Source organism: Rhinolophus sinicus, chromosome 2, assembly GCF_057876585.1.
Source record: "Rhinolophus sinicus isolate RSI-liver-muscle chromosome 2, RSI-T2T, whole genome shotgun sequence".
Taxonomy (NCBI): Eukaryota; Metazoa; Chordata; class Mammalia; order Chiroptera; family Rhinolophidae; genus Rhinolophus; species Rhinolophus sinicus.
Genome location: NC_142502.1, coordinates 104528078 through 104547108, shown reverse-complemented (window position 1 = coordinate 104547108; position 19031 = coordinate 104528078). Strand labels below are relative to the sequence as shown.

General features: G+C 41.9%; 1 protein-coding gene across 5 annotated transcripts in view; it reads right to left on the bottom strand.

The window, feature by feature from the left end:
* The window catches only part of ILRUN (inflammation and lipid regulator with UBA-like and NBR1-like domains), an 82747-nt gene that overhangs the window by 36367 nt on the left and 27349 nt on the right, over positions 1–19031 (bottom strand). For 3 of the 5 annotated variants that reach the window (XM_074332828.2, XM_074332830.2, XM_088795817.1), the window contains exons 2-3: positions 12901–13055; positions 7113–7310 (exon numbers count right to left, since the gene is read on the bottom strand). In XM_074332828.2, coding sequence (XP_074188929.1) covers positions 7113–7310; positions 12901–13055 — 353 coding nt within the window. The remainder of the gene's footprint in view (positions 1–7112; positions 7311–12900; positions 13056–19031) is intronic. The other 2 variants (XM_074332829.2, XM_088795818.1) reach the window with 1 other exon arrangement.

Here is a 19031-nt window from a genome sequence, read left to right as displayed (position 1 = left end):
ATTTGGAGGTGAGGGACTTTGGGACTCGATTAAGTCTGAGGGTGGAGACCTCATGAATGGCATTAGTGCCCTTATAAAGGAGATTCCAGAGAGCTCCCGCCCCTTCCACCACGTGAGGCACAAAGGGAGGCACAAAGGGAGAAGTCGGAAGTCTATGAAGTAGGAAGGGGCCCCCATCAGACACCAATCTGCCAGCATCTTGATCTTCCCAGCCTCCAGAACTGTGAGAAACACATTTCTGTTGTTTACAAGCCACCCCATCTATAGTAGTTTGTTAATAGCAGCCTTAACAGACTAAGAAAATAGTATTAAACACCTGCACTATAAAAAAAGAAAGGTCTCAAGTCAATGACCTCAGCGTCCACCTTAAGAAACCAGAAAAAGAGTAACATAAACCTCAATCAAGCAGAAGGAAGGGTAGAATAAAAGAGCAAAAATTCATGTAACTGAAAACAGAAAGAGAAAAAGCAGTGAAACCAAAAGCTGATTCTTTGAAAAGACCAATAAAATTAAGAAATCTATCAAGATTATTAAAGAAAAAAAGAGAGGAGACACAAAATATCCATAATGAAGGGATTATCACCACAGACACAGAACACATTAAAATGATAAAGGATGCTACCAACAACTCTCTGCACATAAACTCAACTATTTAGTGAAAAGGGCCAATTCCTTGAAATTACCCAAAGTCACCCAAGATGAAATAGATAATCCTGAACCGATCTACAGTGTTTCCCCGAAAATAAGACCTAGCCGGACAATCAGATCTAATGCGTCTTTTGGAGCAAAAATTAATATAAGACCCGGTATTGTATTATATATTACATTATATTAAAGACCTGGTCTTACATTATACTAAAATAAGACCGGGTCTTATATTAATTTTTGCTCCAAAAAATGCATTACAGCTCACTGTCCGGCTAGGTCTTATTTTCAGGGAAACGGGATATCTATGAAAATAAATTGAATTAGTAACTTAAAAACCTTCCAAACAAGAACCCTTCAGGCCCAAACGGTTTCACTGGCAAATTCTTTAGAAGACCACCACCAATACTATACAATTTGCTATAGAAAAAAAAAAAAAAGGTACAAGATGCTCGAGTTTGTCGCCCAACAGGGCAGCCACTAGCCACCTGTCCCCACTGAGCACTTGAAATGCAGCGAGAGCCACATGATAATATTTTGCAGTGATAATATTTTGGCTCTACTGAGCTAAATAAAATATATTATTAAACATTTTTTGTAAAGTCCTCAAATAAGACTTAGGTCAGAAATAGAAGCTGCTTTCTTAAACACTTCTGATTTCTAAATATAAAAGATAAACCGTCCAAGTTTCAATGGAAGTTAGAAAATACTCTAAGAAAAATGACTCTGAAGTGGCTTCTAAGCCAAAGCCTAACCCACTCTAGATTTTCAACTGCTTTCAAGACCATCTCAAAACAAAGCACAAGCAAAACTCTTAAAAATCCTCTGCGGAAGCTGGACGGACACCCATCACCACAAAGCAACGTGCAGAGGTGGGACAGGCTCACAGCGCTGCTTCCTGCAGCCAAAGGTCCAACACTGACACTCTCTTTGTAAAGAAAGGAAAGCGTAAGCTTTTTAAAGATAAAGGGAGAAAAATAAAGAAAGCTTTTTAAAAAGGGTATTTTTTCACAATAAAGATTATAGAATGAACTAATTTCTAAGTGATAAAAATCTCTGCCATTCCAAGGAAAAACCCATTAGAGTATGACGTGACTAGTGTCAAAGCATCATTACAGGAACAGAATGCAATTTGCTTTTCAGTAAGAAGATATCCTCTTCAATGATTTTCACTTTTAACTACAAGACTAATGGGAGGTTTCTAAAAATAAAGCAACTGCCACATTCTGAGCAGTCATTAAGGAATACAAACTGCATCAGAAAAACTCAGTTATCAGATAAAGCTTAAAAGCCCTATTCATTGATTATTTTAGACACTAATCATTGTGTTAAAAAAATCACGCATTTTTCAGTAGTTTTACAGCACACACTGATAAATTAGGTATTCACTGTGATTTGAGAGGAAAGCAATTATGCTTGCTTCCTTATTATAAGAGATATACTCTGGCCTGATTCAGTGACAAATGTACACAATGGCATTTACTAAAAATTCCCATCACACGACAACTCAGTAAAACCTTAAGAATTTCTCATCTGAAGCAATTTCAACATATACGTAAACATCATATGTAAGTATTTAATCTTTAAAATGGTCAGTAGTTTTACAACACTTTATTTTCCCTTTAACAATAAGCATATTAATATTTTAATAAAGAATTGTGTTTTGTTTAAAAAATGTTTAAGGAACTGTCAATCCCCAAATTCAGAATCCTTGGAACCTAACATTCCAGATCAAAGAAGTTTCTGTTAACAGAAGAGCTGTGGTTACCATAAGAAAAACAGATGCTGCTTTCAAACTACTGCCCTTCTACCAAATCCTTATGTGTATCTGGTCTACTGAAAAATAATACAACTATTTATAAAACAAACAGTGTTAGCACTAACAGTACACATTAAAACTACTTGCAGTTGAATTTCAAATAGTTAAAACATTTGCTGCTTCATACCTGGACATGCAAATAGTTTATTTACTACGCTTTATAGATGTGTCACTGTTTCATCTTTTTTCTTGACTGTCTATGATGCACAGAGGTTCAGAGCCCACATATCTGCATTCTGGAGGTTAATCTCAGCAGTACAACCAGCGCACATTGCCCGGACTCGGACCAGACCACCAAACAAACAATCACCACCCCCTGGTGGCAGTACAGCCAACGACAGGCTTCCTTCTCTGAAGCGGAACTAGCCCATCGCCTTAGAAACAATACAGGCCTTGTAACATAAAGATACTTAGGATTTCAGATCTCATTTACGTTTGAAGTGTTTCTTCTAAAAATATCCCCCATGTAAGTCACAATCAGCTTAGGCGAGCACTTCTTTTATCAAAAAAGAAGTCTGTTGTTTTCAAGGAGCACTCATAGGTATTTCTGATAATGAAGAATTCTAGAGATCAGAATTGAAACAGAGAGCATCTCATGGAGTATCTTCTGGAAGTAAATGAAGCAGCCTTTTTCAGTCCAACACAAAAGAGAGACGTTCTAAAGGTGGCATCAATAGGTAAAAGGGCAAGAGAACTGGCAAAAATGCCAAGCAGAACAGCATCTCACTGGAAGACACCTGTGTGGAGCCTGGAGGAAGCCTTTATGAAACCAGTTTCTTTTATAACATGATCAGTGAAATTCCTGGAGAAGAATGAGATGGAACAGCCCTGCACTGCTGCACAGGGATGACACTGTAAACTGGAGAAGCAGCGGTCACACCCCTCCTGTAGAATTCTGGAAGAGGGCACTATACTAGGAAGAGGGGAGTCATGTCACTGTTGGTACCAAGGCTAAAATGGGGACAGCCACTCATGCTCTTACTCCTTCCCAAGAGCCCACGTCCTCCAGGAACTGTGTATCTCCTCGCAGGCACGAACCCCGTGGGGGAGCACTGATACTTACCCAACTGCCTGAGCCGCCGCCCTCATTCCCCCTCACTCTGGAAACGGAGAGAGGACTCCCTCCCTAAATTCTCACAAGTATCAACACCCTGGAGCCCAAGTTTCCTTGTGAACCCCATAGAGCAGAGGGCCAAATTAATGACAAAGATCATAAAACTACTTTTGTTGACTTGTAACTATAAATTACAATTTATAACTATCACTGAGCCTTAGACAAATCAGGTCTTCAGTTTCCTCATCCATAAAATGTACCTAATATTTCCTTCATATGGTAATTTATATGCAAAAAGCCCAACACAATGCCTGACATACAGTAGGTACTAGATAACAGATTGCTTTCATCTAAGAAGCAAAAGTTCATAAAAAGATAAAATAAAATGTTTGCACTTGAAACAGTATCTGTTAAGAATCAGACACTTAGTGCTACTCAGCCAAGGGAGGGAGACACGAGTGCGGTGGGGGAAGAACACGGGAAGGCACAGGTACCTAGTGAGAGAGGGTCAGGGGTCCTATACACAAGCCCACATCATGAGAAACTATCCACACAACATGCCAACAGCATCCCTGGGGAGAGACTGCGAGCACAACCACCCTGAAATGGGGAAAGAGAACCCACTTTGTAAATTATTAAATATAGCAAAAATTCCTTAGAAACGTAAGAAATATAAGTGTTACTATAAAAATAAGAATGGGTTCTTTCTAGAGAAGACCATCTAAAGACTATAGAAGAGACCACGCCACCAAAAACAAAACAAAACAAAACAAAACAGCAAAAAACAAGCTTTGTTGTTAGGACAGAGCGATGAGGCACAGAAATCATGCCCAAGCAGCCTGATGCCACCTTCCAAATTCTTCCCACCGCCCTCCATACACTGAACTAAGGAGCGAAGAGTGAGCAAGAGAAACCAAGCAGAGCTGATCGTGGTTAACATGGCCGTTTACTTTTCTCGCACGTTCGTAGGTGCGGTTTTATGAATATTACACGCACCATCTGCCAGTCACTGAACATGTCACTGTCAGGATGTGCTGCACAATCAGCAGTGATCTGGACTCAATGAAACACCGTGGGTTTGGAAAATGCAATTAAATTCTCTAACAGAGCAGACGAAGGGTTTGCAAACTATACCCCACAGGGCCCTGGAGGGCATCTTCAAAGCAGCAGGGAAACTCATGACAAGAAGGCTCGCAATTCAACAAATCAGTCTCATTTTTATTTTCCCCCTTTTTTGGAGGGAGTATGCATATATGCTTTTATCACGGAAAGGGCTCAAGAAAAAAGCTTGAAATCATGGAATCAGATAAATTATTAAAATCCCTTAAAGGTTTTAGATTTCACAAAGTCCTAGAAACTCACAGACTGCATGACCAAGAAAGGCTTTAAATACTTCACTGTCTCCACGCTAGTATATTTACACTCTACCTACTTCTAGAATTTGAGAGGGATGTTACAAGTATAAATTCCATGTCCTGCATACTGATAATTATTTTTAACTTAACACTAAAAATACACACACACAAAACAATACTTGAGCTCTCAAACACTAGACAACACTAGACAACACTAAGAAGCTGTTAACAAAAAAAAGAAAAAAAAGAAGCTGTTATCTTTGCATCAAAGGAATGTTTTAAAAAGTCATGTATGTTTTCTTCCTCTTCCCTTGAAAATGCCGACATTCATTTAAAAAATCTACGGAGTAGCCACTCTCCACTTTGCACTGGGCTCAGCTTTTTGAAGCATTACGAAGATAAATGACACAGGTATTGCACCTTAAGTTTTAAAGGTGGGATGAGACGTTCGTCAAACTAACTGGGTAGTAAGAGGGAAAGCGCCTAAGAGAGGCAAAGAGATAATGCAATGGCAGCTCAGCACTGGGAGAAACTCCTTTCAACCATGCGGGTAAGAAGCTGCTTAGGAGAGGTGGCCTGTAAACAGAGTCCAGAAAGGAAGACACAAATCATCTCCCTGCATTCTGATACCTGAGTACACGTTCGTTTGTTTCTCAGCTGACAGTCAGGCAGGAGAAAAGGACGAGTAAACAAACACGTGAAGTCCAGTGTGTTAAGTGTAACGACAAGCATGCGCGTAATTTAACGAAAAAGGGAGGGCTGGGTTCCCTTGGGGTGGGTGGGAAGAGGAAAGGGTGACCTCGCGGTGGAGGACGAGCAGGATGTACTGTGAAGAAGGGAAAAGGTATTTCAGGTACCGGGAACGAGTGAACAAGGGCGCGGCGATATGGAAGCAAGTGGCATCTGGGGGGACGGCTACAGGGGAGAACGGAGATGCCTGAAGGGAGTGAACAGGGCGCCAGGCCAGGCGTGAGGGGCTTGGCCCCGTGCCGAGGAGTTTGGTTTCATTACAGGAGGCACAAGGGTTTTAGGCAAAGAATGGAGTCACCATGAGACTCGTTTTCGAACATGGAAAATTTCTGAGGCCATAAAAATATTTAAAGTTTCTACTGTCTACAAAAACATATGAGAACATTAATTCCAGGGACCCTTCAAATAACTGCAAAGGTCCCACTGGCCATGAGCCAGGGTAAGAGCCCCCTGAAGGCAAGAATCATTTGCCAGGACGTGGGGTCCAGTGAAACCAAGAGGGGCTGACCTGTGCTTAAAGGCAGTAAGAACAGAACGGGAGGACTTCCGGAGACCAGCTTCCGGGTACGAATGAGGAGACGGCACGCTTCGCCGGGGTGCTGTGACAATTCAGTACGCAGGTGTGCTAGCTAAGCAGTTAAAACACAGGTGGGTGCTCGGGAGAGTTTGCAGCCACAGACATGACTCTGACCCTCGCCGTGATGCTGTACTGGTGACAGCGGAAGCCATGTGGGTGGATGAGGTCACAGAGCATGCACAGAGCCCAGCTCAGAATCTAGTAATCCCAAGACAGAGATGAGATGGACAGAGAGAGGAAGCACCTCCGGAGGAGGAGGAGAAACAAGAGAGCTGTATGAGTTTAGGAAGGTACACATTTCAAAAAACATTTGCAGATGTGCCAAGTGAGAGAGCGTCAGTAAGCAGGAAGACCGCTGGATCTGGAAACTGGGCAGTCACTGAAAAACATTTCACTGCAGCGGGTAAAAGACACTGGGTTGAAGACCAAATGGAAAACAGGAAGAAGAGACGGGGAGTCTAGATCACTTTGTCCAGGAAGTTTGGCAATAAAGAGAAGGTGTGAGAGGCATTAGCAGCGTGACAAGTCCACGGGTAGAGAGATGTGTGCACATTTTGTGCATTGTTTTTTCATATGACTTGTGTCTAGGGAACTCCGTGAACAAAGAGCCTTCAGTATTTTTACAGCACCTACTAGACTGTGTAATCAAAACAGCAACATTACTAGCGCATTGCTGGGAATGCAAGCTCTATCTCACACACATCACTAACCTGTAACTAAAAGCCTAGTGCAAAAGGGAGAGCCCCAGACTGAACCAACGAGACCGCCATTACCTCAGGTCGTTCCCCTGCGTGGAGCGACTGGAGGAGGCCACGCCCTGTGTGTGACTGACAGGTTGAGGCGCGCACAGGCGCAAGCGTCGTGAGAAGTCACCTCAGTCCCTTGCCTGGGGCTGCACGAGGACACACTCACCTCCGTAGTAGAGTCCCGTCGCTGTGCACATCCGCCATTGTCCCTGGTACATGCCTGCTCTGCTGGGGCTGCACATCTGGACGCTGACATCTGCAGTCTCTTGGGGCTCTAGCGATCTCACCATCACCATGTTCACATGTCCAAATTGGTCTCCCCCGACATATTTAAGACAAACCCCTGGAGGCCAGGCCTCTGCCCCTGAGTTCAAGCAAAAGAAAAAAGTGTTAGGCAATCAGAGGTCCCACGCTGGGTGCAGCTCAGTACAAAGGCACAGCAGAGGCCTGTTTCTTGGTCTCTCTCACCTGTCATGCTACCCACATACCCCTCAGCTATGTAACATCACAGAATGATCAGAGGGAATTATCAGAGGACACAACCTCTGACCAAGTCTAAGACAAGGCACACATGGCAAAAGCAGGGCAGCTCCTCAGAAAGAGGGGTTTCAGGGGGCCCAGGGGCAGCCGCACATCACATTCAGTCTGGAGAACCTCAGGAGGATGCCAGAGAAGGGCCATGAAAATCAGCACAGGCCACACCTTTGGAGGGCTGCTCTCTCTGCTAAAAGGTAACGCGCCCGTTTCCATGTTAACTTGTTAGGCTAACATTCGCAGTAAAAATATGTCTGACTGTCCCCGATTTTCCACCTAGGCAAGAGGATGAAATACATAAGGAGTAATGTCTATGACACTGTTTTCATTTTAAAACTGCCTTTCCCCTGATATATGACTTTTCTTCTGGACTCCTTAACCATGAAGACCGAGGCTCAAGAGACCCGCAAATACAAGACGGAGGAGTCACGTGGAAGTTTCATTTTCAGGTTCAAGCAGTAGTAGGGAAAATATGAACAGTGTGGTGAGCTCCCCCATCTCAGAGGTGATGACACTGGCCGCAAGTGCTTGTAGAAAGGACAGGAACATCAATCCAAAGCAGTGGCCTTGACAGGAGTGTCTTTCCTCCTTTGGAAGTGGCAATGATCTAATCTGGTACCCGCTCCTGTGTACCTATTTTCATGTAAACGAATGCAAAATGAGAACTCTCTACACTGACTTGCTCTGGTGGGGCACAGGCAGCCACACAGTAACCACATGTGATCTTCCCTGCGAAGTCTCTCTAATAATACACCCTGTACTATAGACAGAAACCTCTCTGTGTCTTTGTGGGGGACATACACATTCATTATAAAAAAAAAAATCACCAGACATGGCAGGACTCTCAGGACACAGCATGCTTCAAGTTTACCTCCTAACAGTACTCCACGATGCCTCAGGACCTTGTTCTAGAAGTGCCAGGCTGGTTCTGATACACATGATGGCTTACTATTGAAAAGAGAACCAGAGAGAAAAACCACCAGCGCGCGACTGCTGAGAGAGATCTCAGCCCCGTAACGAACAGCACCCTCTGTGGCTCTTGGATTTTAAGGGGTAGCAAAGGAAGCAGTGGCCACTGTGTTTTGTCATACTCTCTTTTAAAAAAGTCAAAAAATAAAACCTGCCAGCAAAGTGTCCTCCTAAGTTAACACTACAGAGAGCAACCGCTGCTGGTGGAAAAATTGTGGATGACACACTGGCAATACATGCAAATTGTTTCTCATTTCTGAGGCCTATGGCCTAGCAAAAGCATATCTTATGTCAAGAGTAGTAGCATCTGACATGAAGCATCTCGGAAAACGTCAAGTCTCTTTAAAGGCCAAAATCCAAGAGGAAAATTAAACTACTGTTATAGGGCTGAATTCACAATTATTCTACAAAACATACACACACATCTGTAACAAGACAATGTCTGTTTATATAAAAAGTCAAGAACGTGGCTGGTTTTGAACCTCTAACTAAGGAACACCAAGATTGTGTGGGTGTGTGAAACACTTGCTGTGCTGAGCAAATCACCATAAGCAGCTGAGATGGTCGGATCCTCCAGGCAGGCACAGAGGGAGCCTCCATGGCTATGTTGTAAGGAGACCCAGTTAGCTGGCAACACGTTAAGTGATTGCTGTTAAATGATGCAGTCCTGAGCCTTTTCGTACGCTAGATACCCTATTAACGTGGTACTTAGAGCACCTCTCGAAATAAAACATTGGAAGAGCTAGCCACCATCAACCCCAAAGTATTAATTTGCTATGACATAAAGAACCATCATTTGCCTTCTGAGAGTTTCAATAATTCACTGACATACAGTTCTTATAGCCCCAACTGTTAGGTCACGTAACTCTGAAAGAGTCAAAGATACTGATTCTTTATACCGAGGGAAAAGAAATACAGGTGAGCTAGCTGTTTGGATCACCTGGCAAAGTATACCTGAAATCAGGATCTGACAAGTATAATAAAACAGGCTTCAAATAAAGTCTCAGGTACAAACTGGCTTAATGGGAGATAAATATATCTAGAAGAAAAGAAAGATTAATCTGTGTTTTATGATATTCCAAGTTAAATGTTACAAGCATGTGTGTGATTAAGGCGTCTCCAGTTATGGAATATAATTTTATTTAAAAAATAAAAAGTAAAAACAAAAATCCCCATCATATGGCAATTTTGAGATGGCAGAGAGTATGGCAAAAGTAAAATAAAATTCCATCAGTTCCAGAAAATCCACCTATAGTCCAGGTATGTAATTATAAAAACAGTTTGGCGACAGTAAGGAACACCATAGAGCAATGCAGAAGAAAAACTTCAGCGAAGAGGTTTTTAACCCTTATTGTTTTAATTCCTGTAAGTTTGGAGACTGCATTTCAAATTAAGCTATACAAAAACAGGGACCTTCATTGATTTCTGTCACCATTTTCTCCCTGTAGCTGATAAAGTGACTAGAACATAATACAATGTTGAGTAAATGAAGCAGAAGTATCTTCTCTATAATTACACTGAAGAGAAAGGTAGAAAATTAAGTATTTTAAGGAACCAAAAGAAAAATGGAGGAATAGTTGTTCCTTCTCAAGTTCTTCTCCCAACTCTTGTTTGATACCCATTTCTATGTAATTCACAAACGCCACTCCCTCACATGACGCTCGCAAGCCCTTCACCAAAGGCAGAGAAACGCCCGAGTTATCATTACGTGCTCAGCTTAACTGTCACTACACTTGGACAACAGAGCGTGGCTGCAGCAAGTAAGAAGCTGTAAGTGTTGGTGAAGAATATTTTCTACTTTCATCTTTAGAGGGCCCGTTTCATATTTGCACTTTAAACTCCAGTGTAAGGTTTCCTGTTCAAGTTTCCCAAGCTTCTAACACTTAGTGACAAAAGTTTGAATCCTGGGATTCTGCAGCTATGTCATTAAATGTCTCACTTTGGTTTTTCTGTGGTCTAAATCTAAGGATTTAAACAGCATTAGGAGTTTAATTTCAAACACTGTGTGCCATTTATCTTCTCCGGGGAAGCTGTTGAGACAGCTACGTGCAGTTCCTACCCTCTCCTCTGCTGTATACGTGAATACCTGGCATACCTGAACCATGACAGCACACAGGTTATCAGGAAAATTAGCTCCGAAACTCTCCCAGTGAGCACTTCTCTCTTGGGGGAGATTATGAATGGGAGTAAGAGAGCCAGAGGAGAATGGCGGAGGCTGCGCTACTTCTGAGCTGCGACTGTATTTCCAGAAAGAACTCAGGCCAGATGAGTATGACGCCAAGGAACCCGTGTATGTGCTGCTGTCCCTCTCTCCTTAATGACACACCTGTTACTTAGTTACAGGGAGCCAGTGTCTCCTTAATCACATGGAAAACATTTGGATTATGGATACAAAATTATTTTATGACTGGTTGAACAAATTCCAGAAGAATAAAAAAAACAAACTACTATTTGTTCAAAGAATCTTGAAAGGTAAAATCTCTAGCAATTGTTGCCCAACTTTTCAAGACGTGTTGAGGAACAAGAATGCCTTCACAGGAAGGAAGGGGGCAGACCCAGAGGCGGACTGAAACTGAAGTCACTGTGCAAAAACAGGAGGAAAGAGCAGCCAGGCCCACCAACAGATTTTTCTCCAAGTCAAGGTGAAAGGCAGGCTCTTTGAGGTTCTGATTTTACACTCTAGCCATTTTCTATCCAGCCTTCCAACCCCCTAGGAATCCAAGTAACTGTCTAGTGAATGAGTAGATACATTAAGAGGTCTTCTGAAACGTAAAATGGTTATTCTGCAACAAGACCACATTTAAAGTATTTCAGTATTACTCTAGCAACCTTCAATATTTAAAAACACTACAAAGATTTCATGCGAGAGGCCAGATCATTTTCAGTGTTTTCACTGTAAGTAAACAAGGTCTTAGACTAACTTTAGAAAAGTAAATAAAACTTTTGAATATCTCATTCTTTCTAAACAAACCACTCCTTTAAAAAAATTCATGTATAAATTTCAAAAGCATTTTTTATCAGTAACAGCAGGTTTTTGGAATATGGAGGAGAAACACGATGAGCAGAAGCTAAACTAAAGAGATTGTTTTCATGTTTTTTAAAGCAGGCAACATTAAGAAAGGTAAGAAAGAAATTAGGCAAAGTAAAGATAATCCAACTTTGAACAAGTAAGAATTTCAAAAAAACACAGAAAATATGGCTATTTTCCCGTCTTACCATGTGCCTCTGAAACTAACAATGCCCCACACTGTTATAACTAAAAGGGGAAAGAAGCCAATGAGAACTGGACCAGGATACAGATGTCCCCACGCATCTACAGCCCCAGTCAATCCACATTACGGGCATCTGAGCAGTGACACTGAACTCATCCAAGGGAGAGTTACTTCTCAAGAAGCCAAAAAAAAACGAAGAAAACCATTTGGTACATTAGTTATTATATAAAAGTCTGGCTTAGCCAGTCTTTCCCCATCATAAAAGAAGTATAAAGAACTGAAAAGTAAACAGTCAACAAAAGGTCACTTTTATGGGTTTACTTGAGCCCCCCGAGTTTTGTATCACCTCACATCAGATTACCTTGCTAGACAGGGTTTCCCCACAGCCACAAATTTTTAGCTAAGTATCCTTTTGCCTAGTTTTCCATCTCTCAGGATTCCTTTAAGCTCTCATTAATAATAAGGATTTGAAGCATCCCCACCCAGCCAGCGTAAATGGTTATTGGATGAGACACGGAATACTAAGCCCACTCAAATTTAAAGTCATTAGAAAAGAATTTAACAATTAAAAGGTAATAATTAACAGTTACCAGACACATATTCAGATACTATTTTCAAAGAATTACGCTTAACTTATTTTCAGTTTTTCTTCAAGTCAGCAGTATACCAAAACAATGCTTTAAAAAAACACACAATTTCTCAATCTTGCCATCTTTCACATTCTGAGCAAATCCCCACACTTGTTACCCTATTTTTTCACAGTGATATCAATGTCTCAGATATCTTAATGAAATTTCAGACAGAATCATCCTGTAGTTGTAAAGAAATGAGCTTTCTAAAGAGCAGGTGCTCACAGCTCTTTCTAACTACCTTGTTCTGGTCATGGCTGCACCGCCTCTAGCCTGCTGCAAATAACCAGAAGATTAATCAGAGCGGAATGAAAACGATGGAGACCTGCACTGGTGGAGAAAGCACCACCACCACCACCACACGCAGGCCTACTTCCTTGTACCAAAGGATTGTGTTCAGATGCCATCAAGACCTAAATTCCTCTTCCTGGTGTAGGGCAGGCATATTTCATCGATGTTTGGTCATTATACCAGTACAAGAAATGCTACACCATGTATAAGAAAAATCTCAGAGTTACACAATCACGTAACTTAAACTAAAACATGTATTTCTTTTAACTACCAAGAAAAAAAAAAACTGGAGAAGGGAAATTGCCCATTATATATTTACCAGAATTCTGGATCCGCCACGTTTTTATAAACTGAGTATCAGGAGGTATCGACTCCCCTTCTCCTATGGTGACATCTTCAACAAAGGACATGGAGGGTACACTGATGTTTGGGCTCTCAAAGTCATAATAGGCGCCAATTGCTGCTTGTAGGTTCCTACAAATAAAGAGAAACGGTGAAAGACTTCAGTCGTGTCCAGAGCATATCATCTTCATTGCCAATCAAAAAGAAAAAGCCAGTTTCTTAGGGTTTGTTATAGAACCTAAGGCTCCTGGTATGTAAATCTTCAGAGCCACTGATTCTGGCTGAGGAACGACAGGAAAAACACCAGGACCCACAAACTTGTGCACCACTTTCTTCCCAAGGCACCCACACAGCAAGTAACAACGTTATCGCCATCAGCTACGAGACAGCACGTTTCCCTCTTACCCACAAGTTTGGGTAAGGAAGTCAATTAAAAGAGAGCTCCTCTGCAACTGTGACTAAAATGCAAAGAAGTCCCATTTTTAAAAACATTCTAATTATTTAATTTTTTGAAAAAGCAATACGTGCACATGGTTCAAGAAATTTCATACAGTGAAAATACCCGTCTTATTTCCTTTCCTACAAACACACACACACACACACACACACACACACACACCCAGAATCACTCATATGACTTTCTTAAATATCCTTCCAGAACTTCCTTATGCACGTACAAGCAAATCATATTCTTATTTCGTCCTTTTTACACAGTTGGTAGTATGTTACACTGTCCTTTGCATTATCCCCTCAACAATAAATACCATGAAGATATTTCTTTTCTTTTTTCCCCCTTCTTCTGTCCACCCCCCACCCCCCACCCACTACCCACCACCCCACTCCAGTTCAAGCCGTTGTTTCTCAGTCTAGTTGTGCAGGACACAGCTCCCTGGCCCATGCTGGTGTTATGAGCCTTGCGCTCCTCCCGGCTGGGGCAGCTCTCACCAGCTGCCGGCCACTCATGATGGTTGCCAGCCACTCACGCTGGCCACCAGCCGCACCCGCAGCAGCCCGTGGCAGCCCAGCTCCAGGGAGAACCATTGTTCACAATCTTAGCTGTAGAGGGCACAGCTCAATGGCCCATGTGGGAATCGAACCAGAGACCTTGGCGTTAGGAGCACAGCGCTCCAAACACCTGAGCCACCCAGCCAGACCCCCATGAAGATATTTCTATGTTAGTATATAATGAGTATCCTCATTGTTTTTTACAGCTGTATCCATTATATACATGATTTATATGAGCAGTCCACTTGGGAGTTTGTTTGCAAGCTTTAATTCTTCCATAAATAAGCTTATGTACACACTGGAATGCATCCATAGGATAAATTCCTGTAATACTGCTGGGTCACAGGGAATATACTTGTGGTTTTAATGCATCTAAACTTCCTCAATAAAAGTTGTATACTTAATGAATGCTTCCAGCAAGAATGTACGAGAGGGTCTAGTTCCCCTCCTGCTCATCAACAGTGTTTCTCCAACGTTTCGGATTTTTGTCCATTTGATAGGTAAAAAATAAGATCTCAATGAGGTCTTAAAAGGGTTTTCTCCTTTCAAGACAGCAGTTTCTTTTCTGGAAGCACCATTTTGTAATGTTGGTGTTCTTTTTAATTACTCATCAACCTCCTTATGTCAGAAGGAACTACCAAGCACACAAACCAGAGTCTGTAATTGAACAGAATCACATGACTGACAGCTTGTTTCACCACTGCCAGAAACCGAAGGCCAGAAGGGGTTAAGTATGCTGTGTGCATTAGAGAGCAAAGACACTGTTGGTAATTACATTCACTGCTTTCCCTATGGTCTTACCGACACTAGTGCCATCATCCCAGTCCCCACAACACACAACACCAAGTGCATTTTTGTAAACATAACCCCACCATAAGCCAAAGGACCCAGTGGATTGTTTTTCATGCATAAACATGGCATGAGATAAGCTCTGACAGTACACAACTGTTCAACAGACATGCTGTTAACAGCAAATATCTTTTCTGCTGGGGGCACGCCTGCTCCTCCAGGTGTTTGCAGCTGCCAGAAAGGCTGGCTATATTTAGAGCAGCTACCTCAGGTCACGCTCAGCAATGGTGGCCTGTGATATTAGTCAGTAATGACTGGAATTACACCAGCAGCAGCTGCCTGCCTGCCTGCCCCGTGTGCTAGATAAAACTTACATGGAGCAGAGCTGGGCCAGGGGCCAAACTGTGCCCATTTGCTTGACATTCAATAGGAAGGCTTGGATTTTAGTCTTCCCAGCAACTTCCTTGTCTGGCTGGCATCTGAAGGGACGAATACGTGACTCATCAGACTTGGGAAGCCCCGCCCCCCCCTCCCACAAACAGGCTTAGGAGTACATCTAGAATCAGCTTTATACTTAGGGATCAGGGATAAAATGGGGGACAGAAAAATACGTCTAGCTTGCATTTTGTTCTTCTGAAAACCTTTTATAAAAGCCACATGTCCAACTTTTTATAAAGATCATTTTTCCGCTGCAGGTCTCCAGTAAGTAGCCTGCTGAATTGTTTTCTGTTCACTTGGCTGTAAAATATGCTTGGGAGGGAAGAAACTATTTGTGCGCCCAGGACAATTGCCAATTCTCATCCTCGGCCTGTGTCATATTTCACCACTTGGCTCTGCCTGGTATCAGACAGGACTGAGACCACTGCAGTAGGAACACTAACAAGTGGAAAAGTCCAGCTATCCTAAGGCAGATCAGTCCCTTCCTCAAATCTTTCACACATCCCATCTCATCCCATAGCCACACCAACAAATCTGCTTATTTGGACCTATAATTATACAGGTAATTCAGCCAGAGAAAGATTAAGAAATATTTTTAAAGCCCAAAGTGAAACTGAAAGCAGTGAACTGGACTCCAGGCAGGAAGCAGGAGCGGAGGATGACAAAGCAAATTCATTCCCCAAATACAAGGCCGAGAGCAGACGTTGGCCCCGCGGTGCTCTAACCCCATCAGCGGGTACACAGCTCCTCCGCGCGCGGACCACTTAGATCACTGCCTCACTGGGTCAGGAAACAGCAAGAAGAGACCACACAGCTCCAACTCAGTGTGAGAACACGGAGACATGATAGCACGCATTCCGGTTCAAAACAACATACTCAGCTATTATTAGCCAGCAAGAAATTCTACATGAAATAGAGCTGGCTGAGGAGATGGGAAAAGGAGAACACTGACTCACTCACTATTCAGCCCGGCCTGAAAGTTTAAACTTCCAGGTTCCTTCTGTGTTTTCACTCAGTAACAGTTTTTCATCTGATTTCAGATGGTTAAAAGCAGCCTGAAGAACAAAGGGAGGCAGTGTAACAGCGGGGGAAAGGCACAGGCTAAGATGGATGGTGGCGATGGCTGCACAACACTGTGAATATACTTAATGCCACAGAACTATCCACTTGAAATTGGTGCAAATGGTAACATTTGAAATGGCTTTGTTTAAAGGCAGCTCCTACCTCTAGCTGCTGAGCGTTTATCTGTGTCAGTTTACTCATCTGCACACTGGGTTTTTTACATTATAAGGTTGGCTTATATTTCATATTACACGGTTGGCATCATAGGGTTGGCTTTGAAGACCGCATTAGGCAATGTGTATAAATGCCCTAGGTTGTCAGTCATTATTCAACAAACATTTAATTAATGAGCACTTATCCATGTGCTAGGCACTCACCCTGGGACTAGGGATAAAACAGACAGCAGGACAGGGAAGGCCTGTCTACAGCGGCCAGTCCAGCCGGCGGCAGCAAAGCCAGACATGCCACCTGCCTCTCACACCGGCGCTGTCAGGCCAAAGCAACTTTTCCTACTCGGTGCAAAACGGGCTTGGCGCGCACTGCAGTTTCAACCGCAGTATCAGCTTAACCTAATTCAGGGTGGAAGAATCGGGGGGTGCTGAGAGGCAATTTTGTCATTTAGAAGCAATACTGTTCAACCTTCATTTTATAGATAATTGAGTAGCTTGCCCTTGTCTATTAGAATTGATTATTATTGCAACTTATTATTATTTAGAATCAGTGATGGAATTTAGAGCCATATCTTTCAAAAGCGAAAAACTTTTAACTTATCCAGAATTTTCCAATTATCTAATAACACTCCGAACATCAGATTTTCTTAAGAACATATTAATTACCATCATGAATTCCATAAACAAATTACTTGTAACCTCATTAAGCTGAATTCTTGAAGGTGGTCAATTTCCTAACCTTGTATATATTCACAAACACAAAACATTTATTTTTGTACTATGTATACACATACATAAAACAGATTACTGGTCTTATAAAGAAAAATCGTCTATGTCCTGAACACACAGTCAGGAAGAGCACCCAAAAACATGGGGGTAGAAAACAGTTCAGAAGATCAGGAAATCAGAATTAAAGAGGGAATGCCAGAAGTCTGAGTATTAGCTCAGATTCTCAGGGAAATAAAATGAGATACCTTCGCTTTCTATTCTCTGACCAAATAAGAAATTCAAAAGGATCCAAATTATTTATGAGAGAAAGAAAACCACCCATCTCATTTGGACACAAATGAAGATGGGAAATCAGAACGAGAACAGACGCAGCGAAGCACGGACAGCAGCATCTCTGGGCTTCCGGGAACCCTTATCCCAAGCCGCGAGCGTCCCCTCCCCTCCCCTCCCCTGTGGCGTGCCAGGGGTACTGCTACCCACGCCACAAGCCACCAGGAGTCAGGCAGGCCTGAATGTCTCTGAATGACTAAAAACCAGACTAGAAAAAGGGTCCGCAAACCAGATGGTGGTTCTTACGAGGGCTTTCCAACATCAACTCAACTGTAATCTGACAGGGAAGACCAAAACAAAGGGCCATAAAATATGTCCGTGTGACTATCTTAAACTTTAAGACCTGGGAAAAACTGAGAATTTCACTCAAACAGAAAGACGACTGCAGGTAGGGAATAGGAATTGGGCTACAGAAGGCTCTCAGTATTTCCGGACGTAAAAATTAACTCATAAATGGTACTAGTTAATATGTGAAGACAGCAAGAAAAATGAAAGAACTTGTGGAAAATTTCATTAGGAGGAGCAACAAAGTTCACACCAGCGTTTACCCACTTCTTAGAGAACTAGCAAGTCCAAGATTATTTCTTCTCTCTTCCCTTCCTGGCTATTTATTAACCCACTAATTTTATTACTTTTTAGAATTGGTCCTTACTATCATCAGCAGTTATACTTTTTCCAAGGAAAAAAGTAAAAAACAAGCATTCTACCATGAAGAAGGCATGGTGATGGCATTGTTTTAAACAGATGTAACAACCAAATGCAATATAGGTCCTTGATTGGATTCCGCTTAATTAAAAAAAAAGGTTATAAAAGATATATTTAGGGACAACTGGGAAATTTGAATACGGATATTTTTTATTAGTAAAGAATTTTTTGTGCTGTACACCTGAAGCTGATATAGAATAATATGGAAAGTCAACTACAGTTAAATACACATATGGTCACGGGATGTAAAATGCAGCACAAGGAATATAGACAATGACATAGTAACAGTTACATACGATGCCAGAGGGGTACTTATATTTTACATTACACTAGACTTGGGGGGGGTTATCACTTAGTGGGGGGTGTAAATGTCTAATCATTATGTTGTTTTGTACACCTGAAACCAATTTAAAAAAAAAACCTAAAAAAAATATTTTGTAACTTAGTATTTCAGTATGTGGTTATGTAAGACGGTATCCTTATTTTTAGGAGAAGCATGCTGAAATATTTAAGGGTGAAGGGTCATGATGTTTACAACCTTCAAATGACTCAAAAAATTTTATATACAGAAAAAAAATCAAGCCAAAAATGTTAACCAGTGCTGAACCTCGGTGGCAAAGATAACAGTATACACTCTACAATTCTTTAAAATCCTCTACAGGTTTGAAAATTTTTGTAATAAAAAAATAAGTGGAAAAGAAAGAGACAGAAGAAAGAGAAGGTATCCTTTCTGCCACTGGAGAATATCAAACAACTTCAGTGCGGAATTACTATAACCATTTTGGGAACAAGAAAGGACCTACTGGGACCTCAGGAGGCTGACATACCAAGGATGACAGCTCAGAAAGAGGGAAATAATCACTGTGTCTGATGATATAAT